The sequence below is a fragment of the Microcebus murinus genome, chromosome 6 (genome assembly GCF_040939455.1).
Source record: "Microcebus murinus isolate Inina chromosome 6, M.murinus_Inina_mat1.0, whole genome shotgun sequence".
Lineage (NCBI taxonomy): Eukaryota > Metazoa > Chordata > Mammalia > Primates > Cheirogaleidae > Microcebus > Microcebus murinus.
The window spans coordinates 6,322,022-6,347,561 of record NC_134109.1 but is presented as its reverse complement, the minus strand read 5'-3'; the positions used below and the strand labels follow the sequence as shown (position 1 = coordinate 6,347,561).

Sequence of the window (25,540 nt, the reverse complement as noted above, 5' to 3'; positions counted from 1 at the left end):
TTTCTGCATAAGAGCAGTCGCCTTCAGTTGGCCAGTTTTATTATGTTAAAGCAATATGCTAGTGTATGTTTATAGATCTGATTTCTCTGGGGAGCATTTAGAACTCACTGGATCTTTTCTTTTGGTCTAGATGACAGCGCTTCTGCTGCAAGCAGCATGGAGGTGACAGACCGCATTGCCTCACTGGAGCAGCGAGTGCAGATGCAAGAAGACGACATCCAGCTGCTCAAATCAGCCCTGGCTGACGTGGTCCGGCGGCTGAACATTACTGAGGAACAGCAGGCCATGCTTAACAGGAAAGGACCTACCAAAGGTGAGCATTTTGGATATATAGGAACAACAGTGGAATCAGTCTCATTGAAGATTATTGCTCTAGCAAATGCATTGTATTCTTTAATATTGACAGAGAATCAAAACTTAGATTGACAATAAAACAGCACTGTCAAAATAATGACACAAAGTGTAACGATATTATTTGGCTTGATGTTGGCGAATCGTATAGCCCAGTGGTGTATTAATACATCGTAGGTGATCATTAAATGCTTGTTGAGTCAAGGAAGGAAGGAACGGACCAAAGGGACTGTTGAGAACACTTGTCTATCAAGATTCTCTGGGACAGAGGAGCTTGCAAAGAGAGCCACCATCCTTTGCATTCTTTTTGGAGGCTATTCCGCCTAGAAGCTTTTTTGAAAACTCTCATCTCTTTCTGTGTACTCAGCCTACTGTGTCATTCAGTTCTGCACAGAAATTCTTAGTCATATGCCACATGCAAGGCTCTGAGCCAGGCACTGGAGCACAGAGGCGGTGGGCCTGCGTTTGAGAGGCTCAGACTCCTGAAGTTATCACTAACTTTCCCCCTCTTGTACCTGTCAAGGCAGGTCCTCCTGTGCAAAGCCTCTGCTGTCCCTGAGGATGGCACTACTGCAGAGATCTATGCCTGGAGGGTTTCTGGCAAATTGAAGTCAACATTTCATGTCCCTGTGGCTCCTGGGAATGAGACATAAAAAAGCAATATTTGTGATAAGTAACTTTGTAGTGATCCCCTTCTTAAAATTTTGGAAATGAAAAACCTCACAAAAGTTTCTGTCCCACTAGTGCCCTGGTGTCTTTGGTGTACATTGTTGGTCTTTTGCCAGAGTCACTTTTCTTTGTTGCTATCTCTAGAAAGGAGACCTCATCTTGGCTGTAAAATTCCTTTGCTTAAAACATTTTGAGAGCACGACATGTAAATGTCGCTTTAAAGATGCCTTTCATTTTTGTTTGGATTTAACAAATTATTTCACAGTTAATGTATTTTCCTTGGAGTTAGGAGAAAGGACTGTCTCACGTTGCATCTTTTACTTGTTCCTCAAGTACTCGACTGTGTTTTCACGTGTCTGTGGGAAGAGGTCTATTTCTTGTGCTGCCGGGCGGTTACCGCCAGCTCCATGTGAGATAGATACCTGGGCTGGGCTGATGTCTACGTCCGGAATAATCCTTTTAAGTAATCTTTTCCCCCTCTGTTATAAAGCGATAAGGGTATTTTAAATAGAAACCAGGTTATTTTAGGTATTCTTGACCTACTCAGCTTTCCCGAAATAAATCTGATGACTGCTGTATCCTAAAGGGCACATGTGAAGTAGTTGCTTTATATAAAACTTCAGACTTCTGAAAACTCCTTTACTTTTAGAAAATTAGGGGAAAAAATTAATATAAAGGGCTTGCCCAGGAGTTTTATTTTCTTAAGAGTGAAGTTTGACTTTTATAAAACTCCTAAGAGAAATAAAATTTTTCATAGCTATCTTCTGTTTCCTTATAACATTCTTTTCATAAATGAAAGTAAATCAAGGTATGATAGCCAGAAGGTCACACCAAGAAATAGAAGAAAGATTCGCGAGAAAGCGGGTGGGTGGGTGGTATCCCCTGCGTGGAGGTGGCCAGGGCTTCCCCACTGTCTTTGCTCCTAATGAGAGGACGGAGAGCAGGGAGGGGGGAGGGGGGTGGCTCACAGCAGCAGCTCTGGCCGCTGCTTCTCTTCCAAAACTGCTGTGTTGGTTCTGACTCTGTGCCTGTCTCCATAGCCGGCAGTCTGCAGTCAGGGCTGGGCTGGGGGATCTTTGGGGCAAAACTCCTTTGGTTAAGTGGCCACATCACCGTCATCATCATTATCACATTGTTGTCACTTCACAATATTTTGGCTTGCCACCCTAATGTACACTTGAAGTAGCCTGAACACATGACATTCTTCTTTTTAAATATTTTAAGTGATCTTTTTTTCTTCCCAAAGTTAGTTTTCAGAAGCTTGGGGCTCAGTATTTTGAGCTTCAGGTGTACAGTTTATGCTGTTTGCCCGGTGACAGGCGTGGCTGGAACACCGAGAAGCAGGTTGTCTGGGAAGTCAGTGAGCGTTCCCAGTGCTCAGTGTGGTTCGGCTCAAAGAAAGTACACGATCAGCGTGTGTCTTTGTACTGTGGTTGTCCCTAATCGTTGGGCTGCAGTTCACACCCGCTATCCTTGATATGGCCTGTGAGGCCGTACATACTGACTCCAGTCCCTTTCCACAGCGGTACTTCACTTACCTGAAGAAAGCTGTCATGACCTTTAAGCTTGGACTGACTTTATCATTCTTCATATGACTCGACTAGTATAATGATGAGAACGGCAGTTCCACGAACGTAATTCACTAACAGCCTGAGTTCCAGGCTTCCTGAGACAGGGACAAGATCCTGGCCCACTCCACAACGTTCTGGGCCTGCGGACTTGCAGTCTGTATAGAAGGATCTGTCTCTCAGACCCTACTTTTTTTTTTTTGGCAACACTTTCTTGCCCCCGAGATTGGCCTGATCACACCCATTATCCAACTCTTCTCTACCCAGTGGCTTCTGCCTGCGTCTCAGGCTTTACTCAGTCTCTACACAAGTCCCCCAACTTTGCTTTCTCCTTTTCCTTTGGTATTTTTTTAAATATTAAGCACGAGTTTTCATGTCACACCTCTTCACTGTGGAGAACCGCAGCCTGCAAAGTTAGCTTTGTGCATGTTGGATTTACTTTCAGATAGAATGATTTGGTCTATTTCCATTTTGCTGAACTTGGATTACCATATAGCATATAGTGGAGAAAAGAGAATCAAATAGTTTATAGAGGCATATATTCTTAAAATTCTTGCTGTTATTAAAGTTTTTCCATAGTTGTGGTTGGAGTGGGCCATTACTCACTGCTAGCAGAATGCAGTGAACAGGTCTCTTAGAGATTGCTGTTGTGAATATAAATCAGAAAAGTGATTGATTAATAAAGGAGTTCATTGTAGCATTATATACAAAGGAGAAAAATTATGTAGGAGACAGTAGGGGAAGAGAAATCAGTAGGGACATGGCCAGGAAATTATGGTACCTCCATATGATTAAATGCTGTGTGGTCTTTAAAAATGTTTGTGTTGTTGGTACCAAGAGGGAAAATGCTTATGCATTGCATGGAGAGTCAGAAGCAGGCTTTCAAACCATATGTGCTATATCATTTCAACTAAGTAGACAACATTTATGCAAAGAAGACTGGCGTGAATTACTATATACCAAAAGTTATCAGTGGGCTTTCTTCTGAGTAGTAGGGTTGTGAATTTTTTTCTTTTTCATACTTGTAGTTTGTTTCTAAGTGTTCTGTGGTGTGTATTCCGTGATAAGCAGAAGAAATTTATGTTTTAAAAATCGCTCCTTTCCCGCCGTAGGATCTGAGGCCAGAGCAGGGTCCAGGGCGCATGTCAGGCGACTGGGGTTTGCTCACATGTGTTTTCAGGAAGACAAGGAATCATGGTTCGGAGCTCAACTGGATAATAGATCCATTGTATATGCACATGGCTGATTTCCATTTCACTGCCAGGATTTTAAATGTAAATGTAGGTTGACATGCAGTCCTTGTTCCATGTATCTGGAGCTTGTTGTGCCTTAATCAGCAAGTAGTTATTTCCCACTTTAAATTTTGCTTATGTGTTCAGACCATAGTTAGGCTGTTCGCCTCTTAAAATACTTTAGTATGCCATTTGCAAACTCTGTATCAGTTATATCAGGTAGTAGATCCATGAATTAATAGATCAGAGAATTATATTAATTATTGGCTCTATTAATTAATAGATCAGAGAATTACTAAACACAACCAAAAGACTAATGTTGGAGAGGTTAAAAAGCAAGTCAGTCCTGCCATTCCAAAATGAAACCCTCTGGCCTCAGAACTTAGCTTCTGCAACCACTGTCAAAAGCAGATGACAGGTCCTCTGTGAGGAGCCCGTGCTACGTTAGCACTTAACACTAATACTCAAAATACTGCTCGTAGCTGCCATTTACCGACCGGCTAAGTGCTGGACTTTGCAGTAGGTGTTTTGGATATATGAGCTCATTTCACCTCTCCACAGTTTTGGGAGGCAGATATTATGGTGCCCATTTTACAAATGGGAGCATAGCCTCAGGAAGTTGAGTGATTTTTGCCCAGGTTACACAGCTAGCTAGGGAGAAGTCTGGGACTGGCCCCAGGGCCTGGCTGAACATGTGTTCTTCTGTCATCCACGTTGCCTCAGTGTGCACGCCTCTTGGCAGTGTTACTTAAATTAGCATTATTCAAATCAAACCAAATATTTAAGAAATGAATAACTATATGACTTGAAATGACAGCCTCTTTTTCAGGGTTTAATTTGATTTGCAAAGTGTTCCAAATACAATAGATCACATTCAGCACATTGTTGTGTGAAATATTATGGTCTCTTCACAAATTTTATTAGATAGATTCAACAGACAAATTAACCTTTTTAAACTCTTTGCAGTCAATGAAATTAATGAATAATTAACTTAGTTCTTTATCTTGGTTAACCAAAATTAGAGAGTAAAAGTCTTTTTTCCCTTGTCTACTACACTTTCTCCTTTTAAGTTGGCAAATTACAGGAAAAAATACTTTTCTCTTTTGCTCTTTTATAATAATAGAACACAGTATAGTTTCTTCAGTTTTTCTCATTAATTGCCAGTTTAGATAGGTATTCTGTTATGATGTGTAGAAAAAGGTTAGTAGATGTTTTTAGTTTTTCAGGGATTAAGAAAGACCTTTTAAACTTTGTATTATGAAAATGTTCAAATGTATACAAAAGTAGAAAGAAAAGTACCTGTTACCTGCCTTCATTGTTTATCCGTAAATATGTTAGCGTGTATTTAAGATGTGAAGATTCTCTTTTTTAAAGCCTATAATACCATTATTACACTTAAAATTGATAATAATTCCTTAATATCATCTAATATCAAGTCAGCATTCAGATTTCTCTAATTGTCCAATCAATGATTTTTTAATAGCAGTTTTATTGAGATATAATTCACATACCATAAAATTTACCATTTCAATGTGTACGATTCATTGATTTTTAGCATATTCACAGAGCTGTAAAACCATCACCATTATCTAATTTTAGAAAATTTTTATCACCGAAAAGGAAACCCCTGACCCATTAGCAGTCATTTCCAGTTGCTCCCTCTTCCTAGGCCCTGGCAACCGCTAATCTACTTAATGTCCCGTGGTTTTGCCTACCTTGGACATTTTCTGTAAATGAAATCATGCAATATGTGGTCTTTTGAAATTCTCTTCTCTCACTTAGCATAATTACTTTCAAGGTTCATCCATGCTATAGCATGCGTCATTTCTTTTTACTGCCAAATAATATTCTACTGTACAAAACATTTTTTTTCTCGGTTGATAGATATTGAGGTTGGTAGTAAATGGCTTTATGAAATCAGTTCATTAATATCTTTTTTCCCCATTTGTATTTCCATTATATTAAACTGTTAACGTTACAGGATTCCTGCACTACTGGACACATGCCTGAGAATTCAAATAAACACAGCACCATGGACAGCCTTGCCTACCTGTTAAACAGTATTTTAAAACTTGATTCATGTGCATTTTGATAACTTCAAAATATTTTTTAAATGATGCAGTGAGTCAGGATTTTAAATGTGCCATAGGTCTTCAGATTTCTGGCACAGTAGATACAAGTGAACATCCTCTACTATTCTGTACCTTGCTGTTTTCACTTAATGACATGGCCTGGATTGAGGTCATTCCTATGCGGTATGGAGTGACCTTCCTTATTCCTTTTACAGCTGCTCAGTATCACCAAGGGTCTGCCATGGTGTAGCCAGCCCCTGTGATGGTCTTTGGTGTTACAAATAGTACTGCAGTGATTGGCCTTGTGCATAGGGTGTTTTGTGTTTTTGCCAGTATCTTTGCAGATCGATTCCTAGAAGTGGGGTTGCTGGGTTGAGGATAAAAGCATCTGTGATCTTGCTAGGTACTGGTGATGGTGACGATAGGATCTTCCCCAGCACTCAAGTAGTTATGTACTTGGTCACACAGCTTTGCACAAGCAAGTTGCCTTTTCCAATTTCAAATACAGACATCTTTTAAATTTCGAAATAGGTAATTAGGCATTCTAGGATCATAATGGTAAGATATGCTAAAATTAAACTTTGGATTTCTACTCACATGTATAATCATGCTTTGAAAATTAAGTTTATTTTTAAACATAATGGATATTTTACTTATTGGCTATTACACATTGAGTCATTAATATAAGTTTAAAGGGTTTCTTGATCTTTAGATTGTAACTTAATATCATAATAATATGCATTAGTAGATTTGACTAGCTGTACTTGAATTTTTATTTTTATATCAACTGTCATTTTGAAAATACATTATCATGGTTAGTACTTCCTGAAGTCTGGGTATTCCCATCCTACCATTTAGAAAGAGGAAAATAATTTTTTCATTTCAGGCTTTATTGTGAATGTTTTTAGACATGAGATTTTTAATTCCTTAGTTAGAGCCAGAGATTTTCAGTTACCCGACTGTGGAGGCATGTTGCAGGGAATTAACTCAAGATAGTTTGTGGAAACTTTACATGTAACGTAACAGGAAACTGCTAACCATAAAAATTACACGTTCCTGGAAACCACAGATTTCAGCTCGGGAGCTCTTTCTTCTCCTTCTGTTGGTCGGGTCTGCCTGGCAGAAGGATTTACTCCGAGCGGCTAACTCACTCAGAAGCTCAGATGTTCTTTGCAGAACACTCTCTTCACATGAATGAAAGATCATCGATTCCAGAGTGGGAAGATACCTTAAGGGACCTTTTAGACTAAGGCCTTTCCTTTGTGGACAAGGAAAACACGGTCTTGCCGACCGTGGGGCACAGCTGGGACTGGCGCCCTGACTGCTGACCCCAGACCGGGCTTCCTTCCCGCCCTCTGCTGCCCGCCTCACTTTGCCGTGTGTGCGTGCCAGAGGTGACCGTCTTTTGAATGGGAACGTGTGTGGGTCTTACTCTAAGCCTCCTTGTGTGTCCAGGAGGCAGCCCGTGGTCTGACTCTGCCTCAGGCACCTCAGGCCAGAACTTAAATGCTGCATTTCATTCTTTTCGTGCTGTATTCCAGATACTGATCGCACCCTGATGTCCACAGTAGAGCTTTTCATCATCTGGACTGTTGCCAGGGCATAAGAGCGAGCACTTCCTGGGTGCCCACCGTGTGCCGGGCACTGCGCTAGCAGCTTTCCATTGCTCATTTCGAGTCCTTTTAGCAGCTGGCAAGGTGGGCACTCGCACCTTCCTTTACAGAGAAGCCAGGACTTGGGAAGGGTGGTGACTTAGCCAAGGCTCACAGCTCAGCTAAGTCTAGAATGAGTCCAGTCCTGTCTGGCTCTGGGGTCTTTGCCCATCATCACCTGCACCTCTCCACCCCCTGGAGACAGGATGCCAGGCGTCCTGCACCCCTCCAGTGAGTGCATTCTAAATACGGTATTTATCATTCTCCTTTTACCTGAGAAATTCTCCTTTTGGTGTTTTGTTGCTGTGTCTTACCTCTAGGAACAGTTAAAATGTTATTTTAAAAAAAGAACCCTTTTATGAGCCAGAAGAATATTTCATATCTTAGTGTCATGCAGAAGTGAGGGACCCATTTATTCATCTGAGCACTTGAGGAGCAGGAAATTGTGTTTGAGCCTTCCCTGGTGCTGTTGCTCTTCTGCATTTTTAAAGGGCACTTATCTGAAAATGATGCGTTTCAGCTGCTCATCTTTCCTGCTGGCTTCAAGATCCAGGCTGGCACTTGTTCAGACTGAACACCAGGAGGTATTCCTCCCACCCCCAGTTTCTTTCATGGCAGCAACCTCTCTTCCTTGAGTGGCTAATAATTTTTAGTTATAGTAACAGGAAAAAATCTGGTGTGATATCAGGTGCAAAACAGGTATTTAGTAAGCATGGTGGTGGCAATGGTCATGAAGCTATTTAGTCAGTGGTGACAAAAATCCAGGGATATTATCAAGATGGGGATGTAGCAGTCATTGGATTTGCCAAAGTCGGGATCTTTCCAACTTCTTAGTCATCCCAAGAGCAGTCACTGTGCCCCCTCTCCATTCTCTACTTTTCTTTCATGATGTCTCATCACAACTTTAATATTCTGTTTGCTTTTGAGGCTGCTCTATTTTAAGATATAACATTTATTATACACTGTGGGAAAGCTTGTTGCATTGCACTTGATTTTCTTTTCATGGGCTTTTAATATCCTATTTCTTCTTTTGGGAAAAGGACAATAACAGAGTATCATGAGACTGAATTTTGAAATTATGACTCAAGAAAGGATTAACAGTTTAGTAGTGACTCCGAAACAACATACTGTCGTCTTTTAGAAGCAAGGTTTTCGCTACTGAAAAGTAACGCAGTCTGACCAAATACACGTTGACTCCCTTCCGTGGGTGGGCTGGTGCCAGGTGCTGCCTTCAAGGGGCTGCAGTGGTGAAGTAGCCATGGACAAGCAGGTAGACAGGCCATTGCTGTGTGGCGTTCTAAGCGTGAAGACGGTGGCAAAGGCAAGGACTGTGGGGCCACAGGGGAGGCTCCCACACCTGCCGGCTGTGTAGGTGCGGGAGGCGGGGGCTGGGCCGGGTGCCTGCGAGGAGCCAGGTGCCCAAGAGCCATGCTGGCCTCAGCAGATCCCTGCCCTGGGCTGCTCTGTGTGGACCACATCACCAGGCTCCCTCCTCTTCTACCTGCCGGGTAGGTTGGAGCGATGGGGATGGAAGGGAGGGAGGAAGTGAGGCTGGAGGACTTATTCCTTTAGCTCCTTCCACATGGGCTCCCTCGGCTGGCTGTCCCTCTGCTGAAGGCTGCTCAGGCAGCCTGGCTCCCCAGGCAGCTTCTTTCCTTCCAGGTGCAGGTCACTGCCCTTCTGCCCTTCGGGTCCAAGAGTGGGGACAGCTGCACCCAGGGACAGCGAGATAAGCCTGGGCCCTGCCTTTTGAGCAGGGGACGGACAGTTGAGGAGGGATCTAGGGGACCCCTTCCCCGCACTCCCCCACAGCACAGATGTGTGCCATCCCCCCTATGGGGAGGGTGTGACGAGCTCACCTGAAGCTCTATGTAATCAGTGATAGATTGCGAGGTGCAAACCGGTGTGCAATGGAAGTTCCGGGAAGGCAGTCAGTAAGGGCTGGATGAGCAGGAGACGACCTTCAAAGCCAGAGGGTGCCATAAACCAGCGGTTCTCAAAGTGGTCCTCTGGCCACAGCAGCACTACCTGAGGACAGCTAGAAATGCAATTTCTCAGGCCCTCGCCCAGACCTCTGGAATCAGAAACTCTGGGGGTGGAGCCAGCAGTGTGGACTTTGACACGCCCTCCAGGGATTCCCACGCACACTCAAGTTTGAAAGCCCTGGACAAAGCTAAGGAGGCCAGAATGAGGTGGGGTTTTGTTTGTTGTTTTGTTTGTTTGGGGGTCACCAAAGAGTCTGGGTGCATCGTGTGAAAAAATCGGAAAGGTAGAATGGGACCAGATCACAGTAGTTATAAAAGGACACAAGTATGACTTGGCAAAACGGAGTGGAAGAGCCCTAGCTGAGAAGCCAGGGGCCAGTAGCCTCTCCCTGCCTCAACTCCAGGCCTGGGGGTCAAATTAGACAAGATCTTGCAGTTTCAAGCTGGTAACGCTGCCTAACACCCAGCACTCAGTAGCCGCTGTCTTGATTTCAGCTCTTAAACTTTGTCTTGGTTCTGATAACCTGCGACAGGACGCAGCAGACCGTCAGGAGCCATTGGAGGTCCTTCGTGGGGACTTCAAGGCGAGAGCTTTCAAAGAGATTGGTCTGGACAGAGCGAACATGGGAAAGGACAGACAGGCACCGGCAGTGATGGCTGCATTGTGTCCCTCTCCTAGGCCCGCCAGAGTGAAGCACTCCGAACAACAGACCTTCGTCCTGTCTCACTTCTGCAGGCCCGAAGTCCAAAAGCAGCATCACAGGGCCAAAATAGTTTAGAATAGTTTTGGATTTACACGCAAGCAAGTACAGACAGTTCCCATATACCTTGTGCCCAGTTTCCCGTGTTTACCATCTCACAGTGGTCTGGCACATTGTCACAACTAATGGACCAATTAATGGTCACACTTTATTCGGGTTTCCTTGGGTTTATCCCTGATGTCCTCTTTTTGTCCCAGGATCCCACGTTTTGTTTAGTTGTCATGTCCCCTTTGTCTCCTCTACACTGACAGTTTTCCTTGGCTTGATGACCTTGCCAGTTTGGAGGAATAGTGTCAGGGGTGGGGAACCGTGGCCTTGGGGCCACACGTGGCCTTCTGGATCCTTGAGTGTGGCCATTTGACTGAGTCCAAGTTTTACAGAGCAAATTCTTTGACTAAAGGGATTTAGTGTGATTTTCCTGTGAAGTCAGATTTGGTCGAGGGCCGCACTCGGGGATCTGGAGGGCCACGTGTGGCCTTGAGGCCGTAGGTTTGTTGACTGTCCTTCAATTTGGGTTTCTTATGGCTGGACTAATGGGTTTTAGGGCGGACGACCAGAGAGGTAAAGTGTCCTTCTCGTCATGTCATATCATCACATGGCATCCAAGGGTGCGTGCTGTCAACGAGACGTACACTGTGGGTGTGGACCTTCATCACGTGGCTGAGGGGGTGACTATCAGGTTTCTCCTCCCCACTCCTTACTGTGCAGGTTGGAAGGAAGCCCCTGTGTGCTGCCCGTGCTTAGGAGTGGGGACTCGTGCACTGCCTTCTTGAGGGCGGGGTATCCACGTAAATTGGAATACTTCTGCATGGGGATTTGTCTGTTCATTTATTTATATATTCAACCATTTATAGCAGTATGAATTGAGAGATACTTATTTTATACTTCACTTATAAGCCAGTACTGTTATTTATTTTGTTGCTCAAGTTGTTCCAGCTTGGGCCTCTAGGAGCTCTTCTGGCTGGCTCCTGAGTCCCTTTGACTCTCCTCCCTCACTCAACACAGTGGTTTTTTGCTTTTATTTTTGTTGTCAGAGCACTTCCTTACTTTCTGGCACTACAAAATGTTCCAGACTGACTTTGTGTATTCCCTGCTCCAGCCTGCATTCAGCCGTTTCCCCAGGGGGCTGGTTCCTTTGGTTGTGGCATGGCCTCAGAATCTGAGACTGGGGCCCTGGGTGTCATTGCTGCAGGCCCTCTCTGCAGATAGAGCTCAGAAATGTGTGTGTATCCTAGCCTGTGTACACACGCACGTTTGTAGTTACAGCTCTGTGTCTGTGTGAAGGCAAATGTCCCGCTCTGATCCAGCACTACATGGGTCATTCTCACCTCCCCCATCCCACCCCAGCATACTGACACCTCCCTCTCCTACAGGGCGACACCTGGCTCCTCCCCCCCACCCTCTCCATCCACTTGCTTGATTGTTGCGTTCCAGTGTTCCCATTGAGTGGTTTCAGCCTTGTTAACCTCCACCTCCACCCTGGTGGGAAACAACCCACCAATTAGAATACAGTGCTTAGGTGCAGTTCCTGTTGTCTTTAGTCTTACTGTCTCTACTGATTTCTAGAATTATTTAGGTCAGCACTTCCCCACCCCACCCCTTCAGTGAGGTGATGTCATGTATTTGTGATAGAGGTAGACTCTTTTGTCACAATTTGCATTCTACCATGGAGTTCCCCCATCTCCTAGTGGTTTTTATTAGCATACATTAAGGTTCACTCTTTGTGCTGTGGTGTCTGTGGGTTTTGACAATGCATAGTGTCACATATCCAAGATATTCTGTATCTTACACAATAGTTTCATCACCCTAGAAAATCTCCTATGCTTCTCCTGGTCAGCCCCACCCCCAGCCTCTGGCAACCACAGGAGCATGTGGATTTAAGACATATCCATGTTGTTGTGTGGATTGGGTCATTCCGTTTTGTCATGGAGTCATATTCCATTGTTTGGTTGGACCAGTTTGTTTTATCCATTTACCTGTCAACATCTTGATCACTTCCAGTGTTTGACAATTATAAATAAAACTGCTGTAAATATTTACATGCAGGTTTGTGTAGGCATAAATTTTCAAATCAATTGGGTAAATACCTAGTGTCAACACAATTACTGGATCGTATGTAAAACTATGTTTAGCTTTATAAGAAACTGCCAAACTGTCTTCCAAAGTGGCTGTGCCATTTCACATTCCCACCAGCAATGAATGAGAGCTCCTGTTGCTCAGCATCCTGGCCAGCAGTGGGTATTTTGTCTGGTTTTTGGATTTTAGCCATTCTAATAGGTGTATAGAGATAGCTCATTATTGTTTTAATTTGCATTTCCCTAATGATAAATGATGTATGGAGCATCTTTTCATATGCTTATTTGCCATCTGTATATCTTCTTGGTGAGGTGTCTTTTCAGATCTTTTGCCCATTTTTTAATTAGGCTGTTTATTTTCTTACTGCTAAATTTTAAGAATTCTATTTATATTTTGTATACAAGTTCTTTGTCAGATACGTGATTTGCAAATATTTTCTCCCAATCTATGCCTTATATTTTAACCTTTGTCTTCCATAAATTTTAAAAAATTATAGTGAAGTCCAAGCTATCAGTTTTTTTTTTTCCTTTCATGGGTTGTACTTTTGATATTTTATCTAAAAACTCATCACTAAATGGAAAGTGCTCTCCTTCTAGAAGTTTTGTAGCTTTTTTTTTTTTTTTGTAGCTTTGCATTTTTCATTTAGGTCTATGGGTCATTTGAGTTAATTCTTATGTAGGGTGCAAGTTCGGTGTCTAGGTTCACTCTTCAGACCCTATTTGTTGAAAAGATGATCCTTTCTCCATAGAATTGCCTTTGTACATTTATTTGTCCATTCTGCTAGCATTTTAAAATGGGTATTCCTTTCCTTTCTACATAGCTTAAGTTCTGTAGAGTGTTACCTTCAGAAAGGGGAAAGCTCTGACTTCCTTTTCCGCCTGTCTTACAGCAAGACCCCTGGTGCAGACCCTGCCTTTAAGAACCGCCATCAACAACGGGACTGTGTTACCAAAGAAGCCCAGTGGTTCTCTACCGTCCCCCTCCGGAGTCAGGAAAGAAACTGCTGTGCCAGCAACCAAAAGGTAGGCCCAAATAAATGCCTCAAATAAATTCGAAAAGTGGTTCTCTCAGATTTTAAAACGAATCCTACTTTTTCATATGGTACTGCATAATTTCCCATCTGAATTAAAGCTTATTAAAAAATCCAGCATTGAGTGTGTTGCCATAATGGGAACTAGATAAACTTATTATTCTTCTTGTTTTAGATTTAATCATACTGTCTTTAAAATCTCATCAGCCAAAACCCCAGTGGGCCATTTTGTATGTTTACTTAAAGTTCTCTTTTGGAAAAAAAAAACCAGTGGGAGAATAACCTAGGTGAAAATGAACATGCTGTTCCCAAGTTCATACTTGGAACATAGCAAAATCCAGATCGCCGTAGCAACCTTAAATTTTTATCCATAAAATTTGGATAAGCTCATATTTTCATATTGTGCCTAACAGTAGAGTTTAGATATTGATACTGCAGAGCATAATTTGCTCTTGGTTTCCTATTATTTCATAATTGTCATATTAAAATTTTATAGCCAGTCTAAATGTTTAGGCTCTGGAAAATTAAATACCTAATGTCATATAGTTTAGAAAGCCTTAGAGATTGTTCTGCGACTGTACCTCATGGACTTGTTATAAGATGCAACAGGACTCCAGAGCTCATGGCAGTGCTACTGCCTGTGGGTGCTGTGGACATGGCATGCTTGTGCTCCGTGGAGCGCTAGGATACGCAGTGGCTTGTGAGAGTCAGTGCTTCTTTCAATGCTGGCTTGTGACTTGGAATAAAAATCTAGCGATCCCATCCTCTCTTTTGTTGGGTTTTTCCTCTGATTTGGTCTTGAGGTCTTCTTCTGGAAAGTGGCTGTAAACTGTAGCCCTGCCCTGACGGGGCTCCGGCAGAGGCGGTCGGAAGCATTCACAGTGTGCCTGTCACGGGACTGTCATTTATCATGGCCAGGTGTTCTTCTCGCAGGAAGCTCGTTTATACTGGCAGGTGCCCTTGTGGCTCTTGTCTGACCTGTGTCCAGTTTATTCCTACCAAGATAGTCTCTCTTTAGGACAGCTCCAACTAGGACAGAAGTTAGGTTCAGGTGTGTCGGTCAGGTGAGACACAGAGGAGGCAACTCAACAAAACACAGGAAATAACAGAAGCAGTTTATTTATTACCCACAGAGCCACAAGGGAAGAGGGGTGCTCACAGGGCTGGCAGCAGGGTGCTCAACCAGAGGGTGGGGGTGGGGAGAGGGAGAGAAAGTGAGGATCCGAGGAACTATCCTTTATTCAGGTGCAAAGATGTTAGCCCTTAGGCTTTCCCAAGGGGGTTGTGGATTGGCTAATTTAAAGAAAAATGCACAAAGTAGGAAATGTATTTACATGAGTCTAGTATTGACCATTAGGTTTTATCTTGGTCTGCAGCTGTAGGTTGTGTTGGGTTTTGGGTCACTGAGATGCGGAACAAGTAGGTTATATCACAGCCAACCCAAGGGGAGCAGAGGCTTTAACTAGGCCAAAGGTGATGTGGTTCAGCTGGGTTTCAGACAACTATGTCAGGCCTAAAAATGGATACTGATGCAGCAGCTATATTACATAAATTTATGATATCTTTTAAATATGTGGAGTGTTTATACATAATGGCCCATCCTTCACCAAGCAGGTTTTCATTGTGTTTCATCAACATAGAGTTTCATGTGTTTATTTTTTGTGAACTGTAAGAAAATTGGTTTTGCAGTACTTTTCAGATCTTTAAAATTCTAGGCCTCCTTTCATATCTATTAAATACTTGTTTGAATAATTTATATTTATAATCAGTGTAAAATGACCTGGTTTCTAATTAGCAGTAGGTAGATACAACTTTTGTTCCTCTAGATGTTGGGAGATTAATGAGATTGACTTTTTTTTAAGATTTAGGTTTCCATCTGTTATGATTTCTTTCTTTTTTTCTTTATTGTGATTAAAAAAAAAAAAAAGAAAAAATATAGCCAGGGGTGGTGGCACATGCCTGTAGTCTCAGCTACTTAGGAGGCTGAGGCAGGAGGATTGCTCAAGCCCTGTTCCTGTCTAGCCTCAGCAACATAGTGAGAACTTGTCTTTTAAAAAAATGAAAAAAAGACCCAAAAACTTCCAAACACATAACATTAAATTATTATGTTACCTATTTTTAAGTGTACAGTTCAGTGGTGTTAAGTATATTCACACTGTTGTGCAACAGATCCCTAGAACATTTTCATCTTGCAAAACTGAAACTCTAAACCCATTAAACAATAACTCTCCTCCCACCCCACCACCCTGGGCAACCACTTCTCTATTTTCTGTTTCTATAATTTTGACTACTTTAGGTAATACATGTGAGTGTAATCATATATATGGCATTTATCCTTTTGTGATTGGCTCGTTTTGTTTAGCATAATGTCCTTTGGGTTCATGCATGTTGTAGCATATGACTGATTTCCTTTTTGAGGCTGAAGAATATTCCATTTTGTGTATTTATATCATTTTTTAAAAATGTATTCATCTGTTGATGGACTCTTAGGTGGCTTTCATGTTATAGCTGTTGTGAATAATGCTGCTGCGAGCATGGGCGTACAAATATCTCTGGGACCCTGCTTTCAGTTCTTTGGGGAATATCCCTGGAAATAGGATTGCTGGATCATATGATAACTATTTTTAATTTTTAGAGGAACCTCCGATCTGTTTTCCATGACCACACCATCTTACATTCCTACTAACAGTGTACAATGGCTCCACTTTCTCCAATCCTCGTCAATACTTGTTATTTCCTATTCTTTTTATAGTGGCCATCATAACGTATGTGAGGTGATAGCTCATTGTGATTTTGAATTGCATTTCTCTTATGATTAGTGATGTTGAGCATCTTTTCATGTGCTTGTTGGCCATTTGTATATCTTCTTTAGAGAAATGTCTATTCAAGAACTTGGCTCATTTATTAATGGGGTTATTTTGTTTTTGAAGTGTGAAAGTTACTGATACCGGATATTAACCACTTATCAGATGTATAATTAACAAATACTTTCTCTTTTTCTCTAGGTTGGTTTTTTATTCTGTTGTTTGTTTTCATAGACACACACAGGTTTTTAAGTTCCATGTAGTCCCATTTACTTATTTTTGCTTTTGTTTTCTGTGCTGTTGGTATGATATTCAAGAAACCATTACCAAGTCCAAAGTCCTGAAGCCTTTCCCTTCCATTTTCTTCTAGGAGTTTTATAGTTTTAGATGTCATGTTTAGCTCTTTAATTCATTTTGAGTTCATTTTTTATATGGTGTAAGGTAAGGGTCCAACTTCATTCTTTTGCATGTGGATATCCAATTTTCCCAATATCCGTTGAAGAAACTGTCCTTTTGGCATTGCGTAGTCTTGACACCCTTGTCAAAAATCATTTGGTCATATATGCAAGGGTTATTTCTGGGCTCCCTATTTTGTACCGTTTATCTACATATCTGTCTTTGTGGCCAGTACCACACCATCTTGATTACTGTTGCATTGTAGTATATTTTAGAGTCAGGGAATGTGAGGCCTCCAACTTTATTCTTCCTTTTCAAGGTTTCTTTGGAGATTTGGAGTCCCTTGAGATTCCATATTAATTTTAGGATTTTTTTTTTATGTTTCTGCAAAAAGTACCCTTGGGATTTTGATAGGAACTGCATTAAATTTATAGATGACTTTGGGTAGTATGAACATTTAAACAATATTAAGTCTTCCAATCCACAAGCATGAGATGTTCTTTCAATTTATTTGTATCTTCCCTGATTTCTTTTTAGCAAGGTTATATAGTTCTCAGTATATATCTTTCACCTCTTTTGTTAAAATTATTCCTAAGTATTTTATCCTTTTTTATGCTTTAGTAAACAGAATTATTTTCTCTCTTTCTTTCTTTTTTTTTTTGGAGACAGGGTCTCTCTCTGTCACCTGGGCTAGAGTGCAGTGGCATCATCATAGCCTACTTCAACCTCAAACTCCTGCCTCAGCTTCCCAAAGTGCTAGAATTACAGATGTGAGCCATCATGCCTGGTCTATTTTCTTAATTTCCTTTTCAGATTGGTCATTGTTATAGTATTGAAATACATCTGATCTCTGTGTATTGATTTTTGTATCCTGCAGCTTTGCTGAAATCATTTATTAGCTTTAGCAGTTCTTTTATGGAATCTTTAGGGTTTTCTACATATAAGAGCCTGTCATCTGTAAACAGAGTTTACTTCTTCTTTTCCACTTTAGATGTCTTATTTCTTTTTCTTGTCTAATTGCTCTGGCTAGAACTTCCAGTACTATATTGAATGGTAGTAGCAAGAGCGAGAATCCTTGCCTTATTCCTGATCTTAGAGGAAAAGCTTCCAATCATTCACCATTTAGTGTGATTTTAGCTGTGGGCTTTTCATATATGATTTTTATGAAGTTGAGGTAATTTCCTTCTATTCCTAGTTTGTTGAGTGTTTTTATCATGAAAGGGTGTTGAATTTTGTTAAATGCTTTTTCTACATCAATTGAGATGATCATGTGGTTTTTGTCCTTCCTTCAATTCATGTTGGGTATTACATTGATTGATTTTCATATGTTGAACCATCCTTGCATTCCAAGTATAAATCCCAATTGGCCATGATATATAATCCTTTTAATGTACTGTTGAATTCAGTTAACTAGTATTTTGTTGAAGTTTTTTTTCATCAGTATTCATCTGGGATATTGGTCTGTAGTTTTCTTGTGTCTTCATCTGGTTTTGGTATCAGTGTAATGCTGACCTTATAGAATGAATTTGGGAGAGTTTAAGGAGGTTTGGCATTAATTCTTTTTAAAATATTTAATAGAGTTCTCCAATGAAGCCATCTGTTGGGAAGTCTTTGATTATTGCTTTAATCTCCTTACTAGTTATGGGTCTATTTATATTTTTATGACTTTATGAAGAAATAAAATGTCAGGGTTATGTTTCTAGGAATCTATCCATTTACTCTAAGTTCTCTAATTTTTTGTCATATGATTATTCATAGTAGTCTATAATTCTTTTTATTTCTATGACATTAGTTGTAATGTCCCCTCTTTCATTTCTAATTTTAGTTATTTAAATCTTCTTTTTCTCTTTTTTGTCCTAGCTAAGGGCTTTTCAATTTTGTTGATCATTTCAAAAAACCAACTCATGGTTTTGTTGATTTTTTTTCTATTGTTTTTCTGTTCTCTCTTTTATTTCCTTACTTTTGATTTTGTTTTTATTTTTCTAGTTCCCAGTTAGGTGGTTTATTGGAGATCTATCTTCTTTTTATGTAAGCATTTACCACTATAAACTTGCCTGTTAGTTCTGCTTTCACTGCATCCTGTAAGTTTTGATATGTTGTGTTTTCATTTGTCTCCAGATATTTTCTAAATTACCTTATGATTTCTTCTTTCACCATTGATTGTTTAAAAATGAGTTGTTTAACTTCAAGATTGATTTTTTATAGTGGCAAACACAGGTCTACCTCATTTTATTGTGTTTCATTTTATTGCATTTTGTAGATATGTTTTTTTATAAATCGAAAATTATAACAACCCTGCATCAGGCAAGTCTGTTGGTACCATTTTTCCAACAGCATGTGCTCATTCAGTGTCTCAGTGTCACATTTTGGTAATTCTCACAGTATTTCAAACTTTTTCATCATTATTTTATCGTTTACGGTGATAAAATCAGCGATCTTTGATGCTACTATTATAATTGCTTAGGGGCACCACAAACTGTACCCATATAAGACAGTGAGCTTAATAAATGTTTTGTGTGTTCTGACTGCTCCACCAACCAACCGTTCATCCGTTTCTCTCCCTCTCCTCAGGCCTCCTTATTCCATGAGACACAACAATATTGAAATTAGGCCAATTAATAACCCTACAATGGCCTCTAAGTGTTCAAGTGAAAGGAATAGTTTCACATCTCTCACTTTAAGTCAAAATCTAGAAATGATTAAGCTTAGTGAGGAGGGCATGTCAAAAGCCAAGATAGGCCAAAAGCTAGGCCCCTTGCACCAGACAGTTAAGTTGCAAATGCAAAGGAAAAGTTCATGAAAGAAATTAAACTGCTACTCCATTGAATGATAAGAAAGCTAAACAGCCTCATTGCTGATATAGAGAAAGTTTTAGTGGTCTGGATAGAAGGTCAAACCAGCTACTACATTTCCAAGCTAAAGCCCAAACCAGAGCAAGGCCCTGGCTCTCTTCAATTCTGTGAAGGCTGAGAGAGGTGGGGAAGGCTGCAGAGAAAAATTCGAAGCTAGCAGAAATTGGTTCATGAGGTTTAATAGAAGATGCCATCTCCAGAATATCAAAGTGCAGGGTGAAGTGACAACAAGTGCCGATGTAGAAGCTGCATCAGGTTATCCTGAATATCTAGCTAAGATAATTGATGAAGGTGGCTACACTCAACAACAGATTTTTGATGTAGACAAAACAGCCTTCTATTGGAAGAAGATGCCATCCAGGACTTTAATTGCTAGAGAGGAGAAGTCAATGCCTGGCTTCAAAGCTTCAAAGAACAGGCTGACTCTCTCCTTAGGAGCTAATGTTGTTGATGAAGCCAGTGCTCATTGACCATTCTGAAAATCCTGCGGCCCTTAAGAATTATGTCAAATCTACTCTGCCTGTGCTCTTTAAATGGAATAAAGCCTGATTACAGCACATGTATTTACAGCATGGTTTACTAAATATTTTAAGCCCACTATTAAGACTTGCTTAGAAAAAATATTTCTTTCAAAATATAACTGCTCATTGACAATGCACCTGGTCACCCAAGAACTCTGATGGAGACATGCAAGGAGATTAATGTTGTTTTCCTGCCTGCTAACACAGTGTCCATTCTACAGCCTGTGAATCAAGGAGTAATTTTGACTTTCAGGTCTTATTATTTAAGAAATGCATTTTATAAGGCTATAGCTGCCAGAGATAGTGATTCCTCTGATGGATCTGGGCAAAGTTAGTTGAAAACCTAGGAAGGATTCACCATTCTAGATGCTGTTAAGAAGTAAGGAGGGGTCAAATATCAACATTAACAGGAGTTTGGAAGAAGATTCCAACTTTCATGGATGACTTTGAGGGTTTCAAGACTTCAGTGGAGGAAGTAACTGCAGATGTGGTAGAAATAGCAAGAGAACTAAAATTAGAAGTGGACCATGAAGATGTGACTGAATTGCTGCAATCTCATGATAAAACTTTAATGGATAAGGAGTTGGTTCTTATGGATGAGCAAAGAAAGTAGTTTCTTGAGATCGAATATATTCTTGGTTAAGATGCTGTGAACATTGTTGAAATGACAACAAAGGATTTAGAATAGTACATAAACTTAGTTGATAAAGCAGTAGCAGGGTTTGAAAGGATTGACTCCAATTTTGAATGAGCTCCTGCTGTGGGTAAAATACTGTCAAACAGCATCACATACTACAGAGAAAATTTTTGTGAAAGGAAGAGTCATTTGATGCTGCAAACTTCATTGCTGTCTTATTTTAAGAAATGTCCACAGCCTCTCCACCCTTCAGCAACCACCACCCTGCTCGGTCAGCAGCCATCAAGTCCAGACCCTCCACCAGCAAAAAGGTTGACTCACCAAAGGCTCAGATGATTGTTAACATTTTGTAGCAACATAGTTTTTTTTTTAAAATTAAGGTATGCAGATTGCTTTTTAGGCATAATGCTGTTGCACACTTAGTAGGCTATAGTATAGTGTAAACATAACTTTTATATGCACTGGGAAACCAAAAAATTTGTGTGACTTACTTTATTGTGACATTTGCTTTTTTTGTAGTGGTCTTACACTGAACCTGCAATGTCTCCAAGGTGTGCCTGTAGTTAATGAAGAAGTGAAATTTTTCCCTTTTATTCTTAAAAAAACAGAATTTTATAATTCATATCTTTATATTTGGAATATAAAATAAAAGAAAAAAATTTTCAGCACAAAAAACAAAAGAATTGAAATGTAGATAAAATTTCTAGTTTTAGTTTATTTGCTTCTTCCTGAGAACATATGTCATACATGTTTGCTGTCTTTGATTTTGTAGAAGTCCAAAGTAACTTTGCTGTAGTGCAGTAATGCCCATAACTTAATTGACTGTTTATGATTTTCTTAGATCTCATAGGAGTAGTTGGCATGATTGTTAAAATTCCTGAGAGATTGTATTTTTAGTTCTAATATTTGAAACATTTATTCCAGTTAGGATAAGCATGGGGAACAAATTTTCTGAATCTAACCACAGAAGTAAAACTACTGTCAGCGTATAGCTGCCAGCTCAGAGTCATGGTTTTCTAGACTTGAGTGTCCAAGACTCTGGGTTTTGAGTTGAGAGTATAGTGATTCATTTGTTTTGTTTTGGTTTTTTTCTGGCCTTTATGGACTTCCATGAATGTGAGTTCCCATCCATTTGGAAGTTGGAAATATGAACAGTAGCATCTAATTGTTACTCTGTGGTAAAGTTCCTATAGAACTCTCATTAGGAGAGAATTTTGAAAACAGAAAGGAGCTAGCTGGGCAATATTAGGATTAAAATAACTTCCAAGTAATTTCAAATATGTTTACAATCATGTAGGAATTTTTCTGTAATCAGAGTTCCAAATTAAATGAGTTGGGGCGTATGTGGTGTGTGGATAGGTATGTGTTTGTTTTCTTTTCTCTGGGTTTTTTCAGCCTAGTGCTTAAGAACAAAATCCCCCTTGGAAATAGTCCAGCACCCAGTGGTGGTGCTTTGTGTTGCCAATTAAGACTTTGATTGAGGGCTTGATTTGGAATCCTTGGGAAAAGCTTTGTTTCCATTAGTCAAAGAAAAAAGGCTGAAAATCCAAGGAAGACATTGTAGGTCATACCTTGCTCAGTGGGATGCCCAGGCTGACAATGGAGGGACGTTTCCACTGGCTCAAAAAGGAGACAGTCACTCATGCTCTCAGCTCCTAAGTAGCACATTCCAGTGGGGGGGAGCTATGAGAATAGAGTTCAAAAGGACACACTGGTACAGAAAGCATTATTTTAAAAATGCTCTGTGACAAGTGTGAGATAGAATGGCAAACATCTATTGCCTCCAAACAAGCAGCCAAGCTCCCAAGCTCTTTGGAAAAATAGTTCCACTTGTTAGAAGTACAGCATCTGTAACTGTGCCGAAGTCAATGCTGGATGTATGATGTGACATCTTAAAGAACAGAAAAATGAAATATGACTTCAGTTGATTTTTAAAAATGATTTCTAATATATTTCTTTATTATTCAGATCCATTGAAATGTAGATTCATTTAATCCATGTTTTGAGTCTGTTCTCAGTAGGAAAAGAGAGAAGGAAGTGTTAACCTCCTTGAACAAAGGAAGAGCAATTGGTACTTTGTCAGAACTGAGATAGCCCTCCCCTCTGGCTCAGGTAGTTGGTGTCACCTTACAGAAAAAACTTTTTCCCCCCTACCGTATGGAATGTTCTAAGATTCTCTAAGACCACCAGCTTTCCTAAAAAATTACTTGGATTCGCCACAAAGGTTTTTTTTCAGACAAATTAAGAATGTTTCTTAATTTGATTTTTGAAGTGGCTTATGTCAGGCTGTCAGAACTATCTCACAATTTGCAGGACAAAAGCCAGGTAGATGCTGTCCCCTGTTGACTCTCCAGTGCTCAGCAGAGTGCCCAGTATGTGGTCGGTGCCCAATAAGTATTTGTTGACCACAAAGGTGTTTGTCTCTAGTGTTAGTCACCCCAGCCATCCTGACAAACGAAACCATCAGGAAATCTCTGGTCACACATCAGAACTACCTGTCAGATTTCTGCTCTGGTTTGTATTTAATAAAATTTGGGATCCTTTGGCAAGATTTTGGAAGACCAATTCTTGATTCCAAATCACAGGCTGAAAGAAAAACATATTGTGTAATAGCTTCTTATGCTTGGAGTTATCATGTAATCACCAGAAGAAAGCCAGTTTTCTTCCTATCACCAGTCTCCATTGCAGGGACTTTATTATGTCTAAAATTGGTAAAAAAAAAAAAAAACTATTGAATGTGCACGTAATGCAATGTAAAGAGCCATCTTATTTTCAGAACTTATAAGAGTTTAGGCTTAGCTGTGAGGGAAGAGTGCAGAAGGGAAAGGAGTAAAGGATGGCTTGTCTGCATTTCTACACCAAAAATACTTTACTCGCCTTAAACACTAAAAAACGTACTGCACTGTTGTACAGTCTCTCGCAAGCCAGCACTCTGCCACTTTCACAATAGAGAGCATTATGTTCCACTTGCTGTCCAGAGGGAACGTAACTTCTCTGCTATTCCCCGCTGGTTATTTAAGGAGGCTCCCTGCGGTGAGTGTGCAGTGTTGCTCTCTCTGGCTGCCCTTGTTACTGCAAATGTCTTGTCTTCAAGCTTTATTTTCTGTCCCTCATTTCGAGTCCTAGTAAATCCTCTTTAATTCGTAAGAGCCCTTGGCTCTCAAAAGGAAATGTCTTGTTTTTTTCTATGTAGAGGACAATACTAAGATTTTTTTTTTAAGTTCAACATTTTAATGCAAATGTGGGAATAGACAAAAATCTTGAAAGAGCTTTGTTGGATTACATCCAAGTCTATATATGCAAACCAAAATGTTTTTCCATTGTGATGTATGCATCCTGCAATTTATTGGAGCTCATCAGACTATTTTTCCACGCTTATATTATAGCGCTCATGTTTACTCTGCTACTACTTTGTTTTCGTGCCTCTTGCATGTAGATCGAACAGGTCTGTGCGTCGTCACCGTGCGTGCAGACTGAATTGATGGACACCCAGGGGAGGGAACTGAGATTTATTTCGCAACTTCAGCTGCGCCTCTGGTAGTTTTTATCTCCCTTTTAACACAGTAGCTTAAAGGTCTTATCCAGTGCCTACCATTCGTCAAGTCATAAATCATGCAACTGTATTAATTATTGGCCTTCACGGGTTTTTTAGGGGCTCAACAGGTCCTCCAAAACGAGTGTGCTTTGGGGCCTCATAAACTGCAGGTGGTCCCCGGTGGCCCAGCAGAGGGAGCATCAGATGAAGTGGTCAGCCCTGCCACGTGCCCTAACCTCAGACAAGTTGCTTCACATCCCTGAATTTGTTTCCTGCTCTGTGAAATGATGATAGTGATATTTTTGCAGGGATCTTTGAGGTTTAAATCAAATAACGCAGTATATGTAGAGTGTAGAGGGCTCAGCACGTGCTAGCTGCTGCTGCTGCTTCTGTCACTGATGTCCCCGCAAAGTCTCCCAGCCACCTGGCTGCGTGTTAATTATTAGAAAATCAGTTGGTGTTTGCTATGATTGACTAACAGTCATGGCTTTGCAGCTCCTTAAGGGTGTTTTGCACACTTCTTTGAGTTGCCATGAACTCGCTGTGAACTCCCTGAGGAACACCCCAGAGAACATGCTCCCGGCCGCCTTCTGCCGCCAGGTCCCCCGGGACCCTGCCAGCTGGGCAGGGCACAGTGTGCTTCAGAGCCTCGTGTAGGTACTTGGCAGAGAAGAATCCCACTAAATTTAATTAGCCTGATGTTTTTCGTCACTGGGACATCTTGAACTTTAAGCACACATGTTTCTGTAATTTCTAGACTTCAGTCCCAAATTTCAGAAATGTAATGCTCTCTCCTAAGATCTATAATTTCCTTATCCCCAAATTGAGCATTCTAAAAACTCGCATTGTGGCTTCAAGGCGCGCCCATTCAGATTGCAGCTGTAAGATTCTGCTGTACGTGCAGAGCCTCCTCAGTTACCAAATGGACGGCAGAAAGTGCATTAAAATAAATTAATCATTCATGTGGTCATTTTATTTACATTTGCTCACACTGGGAGTGAAGTAAGTTTTCAAACGCCAACACACCGTGGGGTTTATAAAAACATGCTAGGAGATTTCTTACTGAACGGCTGGAGCCACGGAGCAAGGAGGACTTAAAGTTAGGCCAAGGGAGGCATAGACGGAGAAAGAGCGAATGAATGCAAGGAAGGTAAGGAAGAGGAGCCGCTGGCCGCCAGGCAGCAGCCGGGCAGGGGCTGCCCGTGTGGGAGGCGTGCTCTTTAACTGCGAGAGATGAGGACTCTGGAATTTGGCGGTGGCAGCAGCCTCACTGTCGTGAGTTCCCCGGCTCCTGCGCACCCTTGCCGAGGGGGGTGGCTGTGCAGCCCCCGCTGGAGCGTGCTAACTCAGCCGCCCGAGGCTCTTTCTCCGGTCCTGCGCGGTGCCCGGCGCTGCCCGC

At 41.1% G+C, this 25,540-nt stretch overlaps 1 protein-coding gene across 3 annotated transcripts in view; it reads left to right on the top strand.

Annotated features, from left to right (window-relative positions):
* EML1 (EMAP like 1) overlaps positions 1–25,540 on the top strand; it is a 174,191-nt gene that overhangs the window by 98,451 nt on the left and 50,200 nt on the right. For all 3 annotated transcript variants that reach the window (XM_012747101.3, XM_012747100.3, XM_012747102.3), the window contains exons 2-3: positions 131–313; positions 13,256–13,388. In XM_012747101.3, the coding sequence (XP_012602555.1) occupies positions 131–313; positions 13,256–13,388 (316 nt within the window). The remainder of the gene's footprint in view (positions 1–130; positions 314–13,255; positions 13,389–25,540) is intronic.